Source organism: Excalfactoria chinensis, chromosome 2, assembly GCF_039878825.1.
Source record: "Excalfactoria chinensis isolate bCotChi1 chromosome 2, bCotChi1.hap2, whole genome shotgun sequence".
Lineage (NCBI taxonomy): Eukaryota > Metazoa > Chordata > Aves > Galliformes > Phasianidae > Excalfactoria > Excalfactoria chinensis.
In genome coordinates, this window is record NC_092826.1 from 131041339 (window position 1) to 131059715 (window position 18377).

At 38.6% G+C, this 18377-nt stretch overlaps 1 protein-coding gene across 4 annotated transcripts in view; it reads right to left on the minus strand.

Annotated features, from left to right (window-relative positions):
- Nucleotides 1–17760, minus strand: part of PFKP (phosphofructokinase, platelet) — a 40411-nt gene extending 22651 nt beyond the window's left edge. For 3 of the 4 annotated variants that reach the window (XM_072330226.1, XM_072330224.1, XM_072330227.1), the window contains exons 1-6: nucleotides 17628–17760; nucleotides 17220–17433; nucleotides 9320–9393; nucleotides 4121–4198; nucleotides 3287–3476; nucleotides 608–773 (exon numbers count right to left, since the gene is read on the minus strand). In XM_072330226.1, the coding sequence (XP_072186327.1) occupies nucleotides 608–773; nucleotides 3287–3476; nucleotides 4121–4198; nucleotides 9320–9393; nucleotides 17220–17304 (593 nt within the window). In that variant the 5' untranslated portion in view covers nucleotides 17305–17433; nucleotides 17628–17760. The remainder of the gene's footprint in view (nucleotides 1–607; nucleotides 774–3286; nucleotides 3477–4120; nucleotides 4199–9319; nucleotides 9394–17219; nucleotides 17434–17627) is intronic. The other variant, XM_072330225.1, reaches the window with a different exon arrangement.
- Between the last annotated feature and the right edge of the window lie 617 nt (nucleotides 17761–18377).

An 18377-nucleotide genomic window follows, 5' to 3' on the forward strand; every position in this document is an offset into this window, starting at 1 on the left:
TCTGTTTGCCAGGTTAACAAACACAGAATTTATTTGAAAAATAAAATATCATATTGATCTATGTATTTAAATTGCGTATCTTTCATAACCTAATTTGTTCTCATTACACTTCACTCTAAAATAAATAAAAGTAGTTAGGAGACAAGACGCGAACAATCTCTAGAAACATAAGTGATACAAACGTTTAAATAAGAATTTTAGGGATACAATGGTATCTTGTCTGTTTGTTTTTTCAGTGGATAATAATGTAATTTAATTGCTTAAACTTTGCCTGAGCAAAGTTTACATACAAATGGATACTGTCTGAATCTTCTCTAGAATATTCTGTCTAGGAGAGATTTAAAACATAAAGACTGAAGCCTTCTCCTAAAGCTGATATTGCCTCTACAATCAGATGCTTATAGTACTGCCATGATGGGAACGGCAGAAAAGCTGCAAAGAAACCACAGTATGTATTCAAACTCAATAAATACTATGTATACCAGTTACCTAACATCTTAAGATGAACCTCCCTTATACCCTCCATTAGTGTATAACAATAGGAAACAAGATTTGAAGCATAACAACCACACCTGTATAACAGTTTTCTATAATATTCACAATTTACCTTTGTGCAGTGGTCATGATTGCATCCACAACTTCAATGATTCTGTGCAAGGCTGAGTCAGTACCTATGGTCATATCAGTGCCACAAAAGTCATTGTCTATTGATCCAACCATTCCCACAATGTTCAGGTAAGCATATTTCTTAACAGCCTCTTCATCAATCTTTCCTGCAAAAAAATATCCAGAGAAGAATCTGGATTAAGTTAGATTAAACTTAATAAAACTCAACATTATCAGATAATTGCTTAGCTGCTCTACAAATTCAACATATCCAAACATAACTGCCATTTAGATATTTCACATGACAAGGTTAGTCAAAAGCATAAAGGAAAACCAATCAACCAACCAACCAAAAGAATCCTGCATAGAACTCCTTATGATAAGGAGGGAAAAAAGAGCTTTTCAGTTCACATCAAAGTGTCAACGTATTATCATGTCTTAAAATTAATGTCTGGGGTATAATAGCATTTAATTTGGAGTATCAGTGTCTGACATGCAATAAAGAAGCAAAATGATGCAAACTGGATGCAAGAGGGTATATGCAAGCAATCCTAACACATCATTTACACTTTTGAAGACTTTTGCGTCACTGAAAGGCTCTGATTTCAAGATTAATAAGTAAATAGGATAGAAAAGCTCCTATTGACAGTTTTAGTATGTCTCTCCACAGGCATAAGAGAAAATGTTGAATCACCCAAGAGTTCTAAAGGATCTAGAGGACAAATTATCTTAGCTGCTTCAGTCCTTAAAACTACCTTAGTATCTGTGGAGGGGATTGTAGCAAATGTAACAACAAATTTTCAATGACAGATTCTAGACTATGAATTTATATGTTTAATGTCTATACCAAAGAAAATATTAGAAAATATAGCAGAAAATATAACTTGTGTTCTTGCAGATAAATACAGCATTCTGAAGAAGAGTCAAAACGTTTTCTACCGAAGTATTTAATATTACATACAAACTGTTTTATATATATAATTTAATATTATATACAAACTGTTTCTAGAGTTCTGTAAGCAAAGTCACACAAATGAGGGGTATTTGGTTGACATACACTACCTAGATTACCTAAAAGCCAATGACAAGGTCCATCCCCCAGGGATTTTGGAAAAACTGAGAAGTCATTGCATGGGAGAGAAGGTTTTTGCATGGAATAAATTACAGGAAACAGAGGGTGAAAAGTAAAAAACAGAAAGATGTAGTAAATGCAGATTCTCACAACCAAGGAAGGTAACCGATGAAGTATTATAGAGATCTGTACCGTTCAGCATATTAAGCAATAACCTATAATAAGGAATGAGCAGAAAGTTGCCTAAGCTTACTGATCCAACTGAACTATTTCAGTTTTAAAGGCATGGGGTCTGTGAAGAAACAAGGAAGACTAGCAAGAGAAAATGACCAATGAATGATTTCACTGTACATAAATGCAAACTAATCCACATGAAAAACACATTCTAACATCAAAATAAAATAATGCTGTTTTCATTAATGAATCAGCACCAGTGGCCAGTAGCACTCAAAAATAAAATAAAATAAAGGCAAAAAAATATCTAAATATTAGGAAAGATTAGGAAAATAATGGAAAAAAACAAAGATTATTATACTACTGTGCAGATCCATGGTATGCCCTCATCTTGAACACTGGGTGCAGCTCAGGTCCTCCCCACCTCAAAAAGGATATGGTAGAACTGGAAAAGGTTCAGAGAAGGGCAACAAAGATGATCATAGATACAGAGCTTATAATATAAAGAACAACTAAGAAAGGACTCTTTATTCTAGAAAAGAGATGAAAGAAAGTACAACAGCTGTAAAACAGGCAAACAGAGGAATTAGGATTGATCATTCACTGTTCTAAGTCAAAAGCTAGAAGACACCAGATGAAACTAGAAACCAGCAAGTTCAAAATAAATAGGAGATTCTTCACAATCTTCATGAATTCCTTGAAGCTGTAGAACTCAGCGCTATACAATGCATTCAGCAAAAATCCATGTGTTCAAGAAGACTGTACACATTCAGGGAAGAAAAAATTTTAAAGGACTGATAACAGCATCTGGTTCAGTAAGTCTCAAAGACAGAAATTGATGGAACCCAGGAAAAAACTTGAATATTCTGAATAACATATAGCAACAGCACAGCATTATATAAGCTTGCACTGTTGTACTTTTCCTTGAACAATCTCTCGGATGCTATCAAAAACAGCTAATGGTCTGCATACATTTTTACCAAGAGACACAATGTTCTGATTTTAAACAAACAGAAGCACATAGGCAGGAAAACATCATCATTTAACAACAACCAAACATGTAACTTGTAAGTAAAAAATCACCACCTCAGTTTGTATTTGAAGAAAAGAGGCTTCTCAAGTAGAAGGTTTAAAGTTCAGGCCCTGAAAATGGTTCATAATTGAGGGGGAAAAAAAACAACACCAAAACAAACCACATAGACAGCTGTCCAGTAGTTTATTTGGTCTTTCTCAACGTTTACGGTGTACAGGAAAGGATGTACAGAAATCAAGAACTATTATATTATGAAGAAATGTGTAATTATGTAGAACACATACATTTGATTTTTGAACACAAGAAAAATCCTATTAATGTAGTTTGTGAATATGTAGTTACAGTACATTACTTCTCTAAAGATTGAACTGTAAGTCTGGTGGGTCGAAACACAAACTTACCATTCTGCGCCAGTTCTTCTAGAAGTCCACTCCATTCTTCACGGAACAGATTGGCACCAGTTAAGCTACCATCTCCACCAATCACACAAAGATTAGTGATTCCTCTCTGAACCAAGTTGTAGGCTGCCTGCAGGCGACCCACCCGGGTACGAAAGGATTTGCAACGTGCACTACCAATGACTGTACCTCCCTAGAAAAAGGGAACTTAGTTTTAATCTATAACCCAGAATAATTTACAAAAGAATAATTTACAAAAGTAAATGATACAACATCTCTGTGTACATGTAGACATTCTCAAAATGTAACGTGATATAACTGAGAAAAAAATACCAAGCTAGATATTTTCATAATTAAGGAATTTTGTTGTAAATGGAAAAGAGACTGCATTTCAAACAATGTACTACAACTTGTTCTAACAAAAAAGAAATCTGTCAGGATGAGAAGTCTTTTATCAGAACAACTTAATACGTTCTCAGCTTCACTGTTGATGTTATACTTGCAGTATGTATTCCAGCATGCCTACTTTCTGCTCCTGCCTTTGCTCGTCCATCCTTGCCTACACCACCAAAACCTTCTTTTAATAATAAGGCCACAGGTTATATCAGATGGACAGAGAATAAAATATACAAAATACATGCACCTATAACATCTCACAACATTCCAGACGTTTCTTGTTTGTTTTACCAGAAAAATAAAAAGCATGTTTTTCACTGCTGATTTATGTTTATTATATTAGCTTTACATAGGTAACAGAAGCTTCCATAGAAATATCCAGTTCACCTGGAGATCGGAGAAGAGAGACAATAGACTCCATCCCTACCCCCTAATACTTACCACTTGCAGGATACTGGATACACTTTCCCAAGAAACTTCAACAATATTATCACCGCCATCAACCATTCCTTGGTAACCCTAAAAAAGGAAAGTACAGAAGACTTATTTAAAAAGCAGCAACATTTCCTCTGTAGTAGTACTCCCTTTATATATTTTAAGGAAACTGTAAGTAATTAAAAACAGTGAATTAAAAGATACTTAAAGGATATCATGTCCGAGCAAGTATTATGTTAGGAAATACATAGACATATGTATGTTCAGAAGACAGCAAAACTGATGCTGTAAAGTAAAAACACCTAATTTGGAATGATCTGCAACAGATGAAGGTTTTTATCCAATAAGAAGGGTATTGGTCTTACTGGAGTACTGTGTAACACAATAGTATATGAATATTCTATAAAACTGGGAATCCCTCACTAACATAATAGAATGTGAAAATAAAAAAAAAAATGTGGCCTCTGCAAATGTTTAAGTTACTCAAATTAAGCTCACAGGGATTCTAGTACAGATGCCAAAGAGAACAAGTTACAAGCTTCTGCTCAGTGAGACTAACTTACATTTTAGATGACTGAGTAACAGCAAAGAAATAGCTAGATAGAAGACGATTGGTCTCACATTTCTGTCATTCAACAGATCTTTTCAATGCTTTGTGTAATCTCCATATACCTTTAGTATGTGTCTAATGCATACTCATCCAAAATAGGTGTCTTGAAGCCAAGGCATTATCTGCATAATTCCTTCAAAACTGAAGACCAAGCTGGGAAACTAAAGATGTGTAACCTACATAACTTCAGTATACAAATTTTTCTAAGTATGTCCATATACAAGATATGTAACAATACTTTTCTGAGAAAGCACATATCTTTCTGAGAAAGTGTGATTTCTCAGTCCAATTTATTCCAGTGTATAAATTAAGTACAACTACTGAAGAGGCACTAAAAGAAAAACAAACAAGAATACAGAGAGTTCATTATGTCACCCAGTACTGGACAGAAAATCTTTCTTACTTATGTTTATTTTGGCAACTATACATGGACAATAAATCCTGAAAGAGTATGATGATATTACTTGTAACAGATTACAGGAAGCCATGCTGCAAACTGGTGAAAAAACATACAGTCAATATATTTGCTCCAATTACTCAGCTTCCATTCTTACTTGAAAGGAAAAATAATCAGACTGCATTCAAGAAAGTATTACAGGCATATGTAGTAAAGGGATATTGTAGTAAAGGCATGAAAATTGCTAGTTTTTGTTTTATTAACCAACCTAAAACACAGGAAAGAGGGAAGGGACAAACTACCACTTGAAACTGGTTTTATGTTTTGAATCACAACTTCCAAAAAAGATGAGCTCTTACTGACTCAGAATCATAGGATAGCTGAGTTTGGAAGGGTCCACTGAAGTTGCCACTGGAAGTCATTATGTCCATCTACAGACAGTCAAACTTCAACCACCCACTCTGCAATTCTGTGATAGTTTCTCTATGTAGGCATGCAATAACGAGGGCTATATTAATGTTTTCCCCAACTGTAAGGCAAAGACAGGGATCTTTTGGAACAAGCTAGATCCATTTTTCCTTTCTTTGCATTAACTCAGTTTTGCTTCTGCTTGCTAAGTGGTGTATGTAAGCTCACTTTAAACAGTTTGACTACAATTTCAACTCAACTGGCAGATAAAAAAGGCACAGAAGTATTTGGAGAAAGCTTGCTAGAACAACTATAGAGGAAAAAAAAAAAAAAAAAAAAAAAAAAAAAAAAAAAAGACCAAGTATTAATAAAGAGCATGATTTCCATTTACCAGTTCAGCTACTTAAAATGCTGATGACAACTTGAGGTCTGAGCAATTCATTTTAAAGGTGGAATTCAACTTGAAATATTTCATCAGTACAGCAAGCAACATACTTGGATAGGGGAAGGAAACATAAGGGGGTTATTTTCAAGTACATTCAACACCTGAAATTTCAGACATTCACAGGACACATACTGCGTACACCATACCTTCTGGAGAGTGGCTGGCAGTAAACCCTGACTGTCATCTTAAGTCTACAAAAACTTCCAGAAAAGAACGACCTGTCTTCTGATACCTTTCATGCGAGACATTCAGGGCTTCAGCAGTTATATAAATTTGCTTACTGAGCTTTTTATAACATGAAATACTAGTATCACTGAGGGCACAAACTATCATATAAATGACAAATTTTTCCTCACAGAAATCCATGAGTACAGTACCACTACATTTCCAGCACTAGCCACTCGAGAAAAAGACTCCTAAAATCAAGGTGAACAATCTAAAAGTTCCATGCTAAGAGCATGCATCCATGGGGAGCTATGCACTTCAATCCATGAAAAAGAAACATCCATTTCTAAAATGAACTGCCATAGAGGAGAGCTAGAAATTTTACTTCTCATTTGCATTTTAAAAAGGTCATATTTGATTAGTAAAAACCAAAACAAACAAAAACCTTAAACTAGTCTCCCACAGCAGACTGGTAATGCACTTTCACCTCTCCAGCTTTCACAGGATGAGTGAAATAAATCAATAGGTATTAAGGCTTGAATCCAATCTGGAGGAGACTGGAAAATAATGTGATGCTATTGTACAAAGGTAACTACGAACTGTTACAATGCTAACGTTAAGTGCTAAAAGATGTTAACATGACTGAAATGTGAAATCAGGGCAACTGCGTATAATAAGCACTATTCCACAAATGAATAGAATGATTTTCAGATGTGCCCACTTCAATGAAGTAAGATACGTTCAGCTTGTTAGGGTTCTTTCTTAATAATTATTTGCATTCTAAAACTAGTTTTAATATTTGTAATATTTGTGTGTGTTTCTTATTCATTTAACACACACCCCCACACACCTCCTTTTGGGAATCAAAGCCTGCCTAAGTAGCATTAGAATTCCGGTTTCTTTCAGAAGATAAACCGGGGGCTCTACGGGGTGGCTGCCCCCTGTCACAGACACAGGTAAGTCTAGGTAACCCGTGACAACTTAAAAAAATAAATAAATAAATAAATTACATCTATAAAAATGAGTCTTGTTTGACTGCTTATTTGCAATAATAGTCTCTCTCCTACCTCTGAATGAAGCACAGGAAAATGGAGTTTGTTTTTTACTTCAAATACTGACCGGTTTTGGCCACAACTGTAGAAGATGGATGATTTTAGAGTGCAAAAGTTCTTATGAGGGAAGGCAAAATTGACAGTAGAAAAAAAACAAGCATACTACAACAAAGTAAACCTCAAAAGGCTGAGACTTTTACTCTGTTTTTGGCTACAAATCAGAAAACATTTACCAAAGTAAGGCAACAAAGTCGATGAAAGGACTGGAGGGCATGACTTCTTATGAACTGTTGAGGGTATTTTGTTTGTTTCTTACAGAAAACTGAGAGGAGCTCTCACAGCAGTCTACAGGTCCTCGGGAGCGAATTTCTTTCCTCAGATGATCAGTGATCAGACAAAAGCTGAGTCAGGAGAAGTTCACACCAAATATCCAGAAAAAGCTCTTCACTGAGGGGGCGGTCAAACACTGGATCAAGTGGTCACAGCTCCAAGCACATCAGTGCCCAACAATCAAAACTTCAAAGGTAACTTTATTTCTACAACTGACTGATTCCAAAAATTCTGTGATTTTGATACAGGCTGTTTCAGTAATGGGGATCAGCATATTACAGATGACAACTTCACATTAGCAAATTCTAGTAATTATTAGAGAAGTACGCTACTCTGTAATGGAATTTCTGAAGTTCAGAAAAACAGAAGCATTTCTCTGAAAATTTATGACTAAATAAACTCCATTATACAAGACAGCCTTTAAAAGGTAACAAACTCTAAGACGAATAATAAACATAATTCTCAGTTTAGAGTGGGGGGGGGGGGGGGGGAGGGGAGAAAGAAAGAAAGAAAGAAAAAAAACTGTCCTTTAAAGACAACAAAAATCCCTCCTTCCTCAAAAATATTTGACCCATTTCAACAAGCCTTCAGAACAGCTCAACGCTGAAAGAATACTAGAGGTTGGTCACATAATTAGCACACACTAAGTATTCAGAGCTACTTGCTGTAGCAGTGTAGTACAAAAGAATTTCGGAGCACAGCCCTCTACTTATTTGCATTTCAATACAATTCACATCTCTTTAGTAAAGGAAGCCTAGGAACAAGCAGACCAAGAACAGAAGATAGATAAATTGCTGCCTTTTAAAGCTGAATTGTTTATTTTGATGCACAAAAAAGAAAACAAAGTACTTTCCTATCATTTCTATGAACTCTTTGATAAAATCACACTGAAAATAAAGAACACATTTTGTTAGGAACACTGCCTACTAGATCTTACCCCACAGGATTTTATTTATTATTTTTTTTAATGATTTCCACTCACCACATACTTCTAAGTAGGTGTAGAGGAATTCAAGTGTAAATAGAATGACTGTTTTACTAGGACGTATTTACTGAATTGTGCAATCTGCACATTTTAAGTGAGAGTGTATTTCAGTCTACCAGGCTCCGATAATACTGTATTTTATATTAAACTTGTCTTCCACATCTTTGTGTCAAATAACTGTTCAGATCATTATGCGCGTTAACAGTCTTCATGCACAGGCAGTGAAAAGTTTCAACCACAAAATTTTATGTACTGATACAGAAGGCTTTCAGTACTTAAGCTAGGAAAGAAAGCACAAACCCTCTACAGAACTCTTGGTAAAAATGAGTTATTAAAAAGCACTCCATGTTATCCGTGAAATAGGGACAAAAACCCCATTTACCCTGGGGGGGGGGGGGGGGGGGGGAAGACAAAGAATTAAAAATTAGCAGTTTAACTAGGCTTAAGGAGGTTACAATGATAGGAGCCAGAGAAACATCTAACAAGTACACAAATACATCAATGAGAGTTAAAGTCTGAAATTCACCACCGAGCAACAACCACCTATCTTCTCAATATTTTCAGGCTTACAACAGTACATAAAGAATTCAATGCATTATAAAAAGTGGCTCTCAAATGAAACAGATTTATCACATACCATATAAAAAGCAATTTCCACAAATAAGCGTGAAAATAAATGTTAATAAAGATAACGATACATACAATATCTTTTTATTCTATACTACTCGCCCTTTACAGTCTCCACAAGTATAATCAGATTACTCAAGTATAGGCAGAAGATAAACACAGAATAAATAAAAAAAACCTACTAACCTCATAAATGAAATAGACTTTGGCTTTCACATATATTCCCATGCGTACTACTGCACGTACAGCAGCATTCATACCTGTTAATAAAAAGCAAAATGACATTGGTATTGATTATCTTTGAGTGCTTACAGTTTGTTTTCAGTGCCTTTGAAAACAAATTTAAAAAGCAAAAAACGTTAATTCATTCCCAGAGACAGACAACGATCAGCATGTATTAACCAGGAATTTGCTTAATGACAGTGCTATCAGCCCATGAATACAAAAAGCGCAAAACTATTTGCTTTGATGTAATAACTGCCTTAGCTGCAACTGGGATAGAAACAAAGACAATGATATGAATGCCAGTATGCAACATTGATCAGTGGTTAAACTGTTGCTTATTGTAGAACAGCACTGTAGGCGTAAGAGCTACTAAACCAGAAAGAGAACGGAAATTCTTGCCACAATTAAGTTTTCAATATGAAATGTAAAACATTCAACCAATGTAGCTCCTTCAAAGGAGAAATTAAGCTGCAACAGCTTTTCCCAGACCTCTCCAAAATAACGCAAATCTATACAACCGGTATTCTGTTCAGAGCACAACCAAAGCTCCTGACATTGACAGAGGTGTCCACTTAAAGAGAAAGAAAAAAAATAGTAGTAAATCAATACAATAAATGTTGTCAGGTTTTTTTGTTTGTTTGTTTTTACTCATTTCAAAGAAAATAGAAATGCTTACACACTACTTTGCTTCCTTCAAATGCAGTCTCACATGGGAATTCACTGCTCACACATCTAATAAACGATTATTAATATGAAGTCTTACACTCAAGTCGAATATCAAACACTTGATGTCCTGAACACTAATGAAAGTTCTACTGATTCCCCTACATGCATTAAATGAATTTTGACATAATACATCCCTTCAGATATTGTGTCATCTCACTCGTTAAGTTCACACAAAAATATACTACTTGCTCCTTACATGGGCATAAGGAATTACGCAAAGATAAGGTAAAAAAAGGAGCAGCCAGGCTAAAGTGAAAGAAATAAGCTCAACAGGTCCATTAAAAAGGGATGACAGAAACACACACGTGAAGCACCTGCTGCATTCATTAACATCAAAGTAACAAAATATTAGGTGAGCTCCACTGTTACCAGAGGCATTAAACGCTCACTTATCTAGAAATACAAAAACAGGGTGACAGGGATATATAACCTATAACAATATGCCATAAAGATCCACCCCTACCAACTACTACCATCATTGGGAAAGGAAAAAAGAAAGAAGAATGCGGCTGAGGTTTTCTCAAATATTTTGAAAGTTACTGATGATACTTAACATAAAACATAAACTAAAACAAAAAGACTGCCAAAATCAAGATGTCATGCATTGTGATTTGTTGTGTGATTTGTTGTTTATATACAGGCACTAAGCCTTACGTAGAAAATCTTAAGTAACTGTTTTCCCATAAATTCCAAACTAGGAAGTAATAGCAAGAATTCTCTCACTGCCCCTCTGCCTCGTGGCTGAGCACACACACACACACACACACACAAAAAGAGCAGTTTTGGAACAAGATCTGGATAATGCCAAGGAAAAGCTGAGAAATTATTTCAACATGCTGTGCTGAAAAGAAAGTCAGCATGCTAATTTAAGATTAAAACAAATTGCTACACAGGGTGAAACAATTTTCAAGCAAACAATAATGAAATAAAGACAGTAACACACACAGATACACACCAGGTCCTCTGAAAAACACAGAAACCTTTCCCATTTTCAAGTTATAAAATGAACTGTCATTGCACTGCCATTTTCTGCAAACCAAGACAAACACAAGCAACTCCTTTCATTAAAGTCCACTGTGTACTTCAACTCATTAGCTGAACAACTGTTTGTTGTTTTTAGGTTTTTTGTTTAAGAGGTAAGAACAAATTTTTTGAATTATCTGTATCACTGCAAAGTTCAGGAACAGTGGCTAGAAAGTTCATTTTCTGAAGGAAAGACATGCATTGTCAGTCACCAAGGACACTCAGAATTGCCTTTAAGAACTTTCTGTACTCGAGGCTCCTCTCTGACAGCCCTCGTGTTTGGCAAAGTACGGGAAATAGTAAGGCGTGTTCAGCTACAGAGACTGCTGCCTACAAAGACTGCGCTGCCTCGCTCGTTAACTTGTGTTAACTTTTGTCTTTGTTTCCCGAGTATTCAAGTAGAAAAATAAAAAAAGGTGTCTGATCCAAGTAAGCTGAAGTTTTGTCAGCAAAAACAAAAAAACAAACAAACAAAAAAAGTGAAATACGAACATTACAGCGTCTATTAAAGACATACGCTCGTCTTTTTACTACTCATGTTTCTGTATTGTTGGTCATATATCACACACCTTTGTATCCTGAGGATAAATCTCCTAAATAGTCTATTTTAAAGAAGGATAGCTCTTACTCCAAATTCTCTGGCATATCACTTTATCCCTAAAAGTTATCCTGCAAAGGTTGACCAGGCTTACCTTTCACACATGTAAAATAATGTTTATTCCTCAAAATGAGAAATCCATTAATCATTCTCACATAAATATATGCATAATATCATCACATACTTTTAAAGTATTTCTTCATTTCCCTGTGTCTCATATGAAAAACTGGGAAGGCTCATAATTTACCTGTCTGAAAAGAGGGCAAAAGCCCAGGAAAAAGAGTTACAGACAGAAAGCACGTCCTCGGTACCCACACTGGAACTCAGTAAATTTATACAACAGACATTGTTATCATTTGGTGATGTGTATTTTTTTCTTCATACAGGAAGAAGATTCAGACAACTACTAGCAAGCCCCTCCAAAAATGGCTAGCAGCTTGTGAGAACTGAGGACTAAAGCATATTATGATTCACTGTCTTCAAAGTACAGGTGAAACACTGAAGCTTTAGACTTTCATATCTTAGCTATCTAACCTTCAACACTGTGCTGCTTGCAGCAATACATGTAAATACAGAGCATTTCAGAAAGTCTCTGCATAACTTGTCTAACAAAATGCTGCTCTATTTCATTATCTGTGGAGTCTTACAATAGCATTTATGAATTACCATAATATCTACAAAATGTAATTTTATGCTTATTACTGAAAAATTGATTTACCCAGTTAATCATGAATTTAGTTCTGAGTAATAAATACAGCACCAATAAACACATAGGATTAGAACAGCAGCTTCAAAAGTAAGCCACAGACAAAAAGATTATTTTTAATAACATAAGAATTATTCAAATTCTTTCTCAATTATCATTTGCTTTTGCATTAAAGCCTTTGATAGAGGAAATGATTTATTTTGCCCTTTTGGACTCAGCAATGTTTAAACTATTTGCTTAAATCAATTTTAGAGATTATGTAAAACCATCCAGGAATTTATTGTCTATTCAATTGTCTTTGAAATTGCAAGCTTTTCACAGCACAGTTACAAACAGAACTGCTGAAATGTATAAGTTATTTTGAAGACAATCCCTTTCCTCAAAAGAGTATTTCTGCCCCATGGCTGCATCCTATTTCACATGCACATACCAAACTACAACAGAGGAGTTGGAATAAAATTAAGATGCTATTATTGTGTTGAGCTAGAAGAAGATTTTATATGAGTAACTATAATACTAACCAGGGAAAAGTACTACCGATTTTAAAGATAGTACTTAAGTACATGCTTCATGTAATACCTATCTTGAATAAGAAACCTGAGCTAAAAGATTACAGAGCAAAACACACTAACTACAGGAATGTCTTAACACTATCAACCAGAAAGACTTCATTCAGGAACATAAATGGATATGTTTGTAATGAATTAAGAGTCTATAACCATCAAACTGAAAGATGAGAAAAACCAGAAAATCTGAACAAATCATTGAAAAAAAATAATAATAATTGGAGTTTTCTCCATTTGCCTTTAATCATATAGCATTTTATTTCAATCACAGTAATGATTCTAGATACTTGAATACTATATACTTTTTCTAACAATAACACTATATTAGATCAGAGCTTTGTACAGCACAGATATCCATAGCGAATACATACCTCCTTCAAGATTTAAAGCACATCTTCAGAGTCTATTTTCAATCTTAGAATTATAGATGCAGTTCTTCCAAATTATTAAATTTCTTGAAAAAATACACTCATCTATTAGTAACTATGAGCCTTGATTTTACTTATATTTCTGCGCATGTCCAAATGTTAAATGCTTTTTGTACACGCCTATGTGTACAGAAACACGGAAACATATTTCCTGAGAAAGATGCCTCAATGGTTATCTTCAAACTACATAAACATTAGCAAATAAACTCTACAATTTGGACACCATAACAGAGTGCATTTTATTAGTTTATTATTCACCCATCAATCACAATTTATTTTTCCAACGTAAGCTATCATGACAAGAGCAGTACATCTGTCTGCCATATTAAATATGACTTGAAACATTGCTGCTAAGCCTGCAGTGCTTCAGACAGAGAAATGGAAATCTTTATTTCAGCAGCAATGGCCTGTGGTATTCTAGGACATTACCAGGTAATCCATATTCTACATCCCCTTACTTGCTATCTAAATCTAAATCTAAACAACACTATAAAAAAAATAAATCCTGAATGAGTAGATGGGCAACAGCCACAAATTTATTATTTCCAGTGGTGCAAAACTGCCTTCCATTAGCTTTCAGATGACACCGCTCTTCTTGCTGTAGAACCACACCTATCATGATCCTAGAACAGGCAGTCTGACTGGAGGTTGCACAAACGTAAAAGTGACCTACAGCTGCCAAAATTATCCATGGTAGCCACTGGTAGCCAGCATAAAATACTGCCAACATAATTAAAGCAGATCATGGTGAGTGCTGCAGTGTGATGACAGAAGAGTGACTCAAAACCCATTTTCAGTTCACCTTTCTGAGTGGCATTTCATTTAGAAACAGAGCAGAAACTGAATCAGCTCCTCAACTTTGAGAGTAATTGTCAGAAAAAACCTTTTCCTCTCAAGGTACTTGTGATTAAGGGAGAAAGTACTCGCTTTAGTTCACTATTTAGCTGGCTAGGTAAAGTAATGCCTGCTAAGTTTAGTACTTGCACACATTAGTGCATAACAATAAAATAAGTGTAATACTGTAAGTAGTGTATTGATGTAAAATAAACCACTAATACATTCTTTAATACAAGCATATTGTTTATGGTGGGGTTGGAAACGTGATGACTAAATCTTAACTTTAGTACGGAGCTTACATATTATAAAGTGCTTAATATTCCACAGTTAGTCAAAAGAACACGCATAAAACCTTGCAAGAATGTACCACAAAGGTGAGAAAGTAGTTTATGCTTTAAAATATTCTATAAATAGAAAAAGCCTGTGCATTTTACATAATGATACTCCTAAATTATTCAAAGGTACAGCAGCCACAAAGAAAATAACTTGTATTCTAAAATATTATCAAGCTATTTTATTCTAGGCGAAGACTTACTGCCCACCTATCTAAATCAAGGCACCTACTGGGATGAAGATTCATGTTTATTGCAACTATAATTGATGCTCTTTCCACTGCCTTTCCTGCTGAGGTCGGTTTGCATTACAGATCATCTGAATACTTCTGATGTCTATCTAAAAAAGGAAAGAAACAGGAGTCTGGAACTATTCTGTTTTCACTTTTTTGCCTAATTCAGAGTTGGTAGCTTTGCCTGCCCTACAGTTTTGCCTGAACGTGTATTTTCAAAGAGTTCTGCAGCAACAGCACAGTATTTCCTTCTGCTCATAGTTCACAACTTCTCTAGCACATTTGCCCTACACGAGGAAAATGACCTTGACAAGGCATGACTCATCTTGTCCCTTGTCCTACGCCTAGCCTAGCATGCAAACAGACCAGAGGTTGTATTTTACACATCTATGTTGTTCTCAAGATAGTAAGGCTTATAAAACTCAGCTGTGTTGTTTCAGTCCAAAGGACCACATTCTAAAAGTGCATTCTACTTATTCTAAGTTACATCAACAAAGCTGCCTACAAAATATCTTGGAAGCCATCCAGCTTCTTTTCTTCAGTCTTCACAACAACCTCACTCCTCAGACAGCAACTTTCACTGTTGTTAATCTTTACCTCTCCGTGTAAATGCACTGCAACTGCAACCTGGTGGATAATAATCTAGATGCCACTCAGATTCTAAAAGTCCTTTAAGTGCCTTAATTCACACAGTAGCAAGCGGAGATTAATACTTTATAAAAAGAGATGCATCTGCTGATGCATTATATAATCTCCAGACACGCGGAAGCGAGTCAGCCTCTTGCTGAACACGCTACTGCTGCTTGAGGCAATGCCCTGTCACACTTAGAAGTTAAAATGGCGATTTGGCGACCAGACCATCTACACGGAGCTTTGACTCACGGTTCCTTCTGGAATCATTTAGCAGTGGAAGTAATGACTCTGAGAGCAAACTGTAGATAAAACGTGAACCAACGTAACCTGACTGAGGAGCAAGAGAGAAGCCATTTAAGGTCATCGATTTGTTTTTTTTCTCAGGAACCACAACGTTTTCCTCTCTGATCGGTACCAGAGCCCTCGCATCCCCGATCAGAAAGACTCCCGATAATCCCAAGTTAAACCGGGGACTCCCCGTTATTCCTGCGGGGAGAGGGCGGGAGGATGCTTCTCCCAGCCCCGATGACGCAAGGAGGCGGAATCCGCAGCGACTCGCAGCGGATCACGTACACACCGGCGGCGGGGAGGGAGCGCGGAGGCACCGCTCCGTGGTGCTGCCGGCCCGGGGACGCAGCGGGGAGCGGGCACCGGAGAGCGGGGGGTGCTATTCGTACTGCTCACACGCTGGAAGAACCAGGAGGATGCCCCAAACTTGGCTGGACCCCGCACGTGTCCACGTGCAGGGCAACTAGTTCTGGTCTTTAGACTACAGAGCCCATGCGCAAAGGGATTTTTTTTTTTCTTTTAACCCTTCCAAAAGCGTGTTAGAGGAACATTATTTAACTTAAAAGTATTTCCGAAGCACTCTCTGGCAATAGTAGTAATAAAACAGTTGTGACTTCAGCAAAGGAAGCTAAAAGCAATCTCCACTTAACTGGCAAAAGTGGAGAGTCCTGTTATGCCACATGAAAAATAAATAAATAAATAGTAGGAGATTTAGAGCCTTAATCAACCGAAACTTTAAACTTAATTTATGTGAGGTTTTCTGGTAGAAAAGGGGAAATGAAAGTGCGGGAAAACACGACTTCAGATCTAAGTTTGCTGTGATCAAGGCTCTCTTTCCTTCTAACGACTATAGGTCTTTTGTTCCCCTTGTTCCCGTGGCTAGAACACTTCAGGCATTTAAGTGAAACACGTTTCCAATGTGCTCCTGCTGGGCTGGAGAGCAGAGCACCACCCGAGTTCTTAAATCACGAGTAGGAACAGGAAAGTGAGCCCGGTGCCAACACGCTGCGAGAAGCGGATGAAGCGAGGGTTGGCAGCAACCAGGCAGCCTCCTCCTGTTCCAACTAGCCGTCCGCTCCCCCACCATTTCCCGGAGTGAAGACATTTTGATGGTGAAAGTTCACGGAGCGAGTCTATATCCTCTGCCCTGCCAGGCTCGGAGGAGGCCACGCGTTGGGAAACGCGACAAGAACAGGAGGGACGGATGAGAGGGTCTGCCTGCAGCTCGGAGGCCGCGCAAAAACGGTTTTCAACGGCCTTAGTAAGAGAGGCAGCGAGGAAATAAGAGCCCGAGGACCACCGCAGCACCTCCAGCAGCCTCTCCCCAGCCCGAGCTGCCCTCTCTCCCTTCCCCGGCCCCCGCTTCCCGCACTGCCGCATGCCTCCCACATGGGCTCCCGGCGCTCCTCCCTCCCTCACACCATCCCCCGAGGGCTTCCCCCACCTTCCCCGCTTCCCTTTCACCCTCTCCCGGCTCTCCCCCATAGCCACCTTGAGCATCGCCGCCACTGGTCAGTACCCCGATGGCTTTCCCGGTGCCGGAGAGATTCTCGAAGAACTTGGGCTGGTGATCCATGGCTGCGGGGGAGGCGGGGGGCGCGAAGCGAGGTGATGCGGGAGCCCCTGCGGCTCGGCCCTGCTGCCCGGGCAGGCGAAAGCGACTCCGTCAAGTATTTGGCCTCCAATTAGAAAATAAAAATTGAAACTAAAAAAAAAAATTAAAAAAAATAAAAATAACAGGTGTTGGAATGAATTTACAGAACGCGTTTCGATAGGGGGAAAAAAAAAAGGAAAAAAAAAAAACAACACGGAAGCAACACGAAAAACCCAGGGAAAGGAAAAGAGGCGAAGTGAACGCGAGCGAGATCAGCCGTGCAGCACCCGCATCGCACCCCGCACCTCCCGCCACCACCGCCGTTTCCTCCGACCGCTCCCGCTGACAGCACGCCCGGCCCTGCCTTCCAACGCCCCTCCGCGAGCGGCAGTTGACGGCCAGCTCGAGCAGCCAATAGGAGGGCGCGCTGCCATCGCCAGCCGTAAGTGGGCGGTTACGTCTGCGAGGAAGCGGGCAGGTCGGGGGGTGTGCGCGAGGCGGGGGAGCGGCGGGGGAGGGGCTGCAGGTAGGAGCGGGAGGCGCCGTGGCGCCCTTCCCCCCCCCGCCGTCGGCGCCCGGGGTGGGGGTGATGTGGAGAACATGGCTGGCGTCTGGGCAGGGGGGCGGTGCGGAGGGTGGAGGAAGCTCCGTCGGACGGGGTTAGCGCATCCTCCTGGTGCCGGAGTGCTGAGTAACAGCGCGGTGCGTGGAGCTGCTGCTGCTGGGGAGTTCCTCCAGTGAGGAGCTTTCTTTCGGGCCCTCCCGCTGTCAGGGCTTATCTCTGCGGGGGGAAGCCCCTTGTGCGAGAGCTCATCCTTCCCTTCCCAGCCTGTTCCCACTGCTTCAGTTACTGCGGTTCCTCTTAATGCTGCGTCGCTTTCTGTCTGTCTCTGGTTTGACTGCTGATGAGAAGACTCAGCTCTGGCTGAAGGAGCAGAGTGGTGTGGCACAGCTTATGCCACAGGGCCTGGTCGTTGTCTGCCTCGTCCCCGGGTGTGTGTGCAGCATCTGGAAGCACTACAAGCATTCAGGCACACGTAGGAAAAGGAAATCCC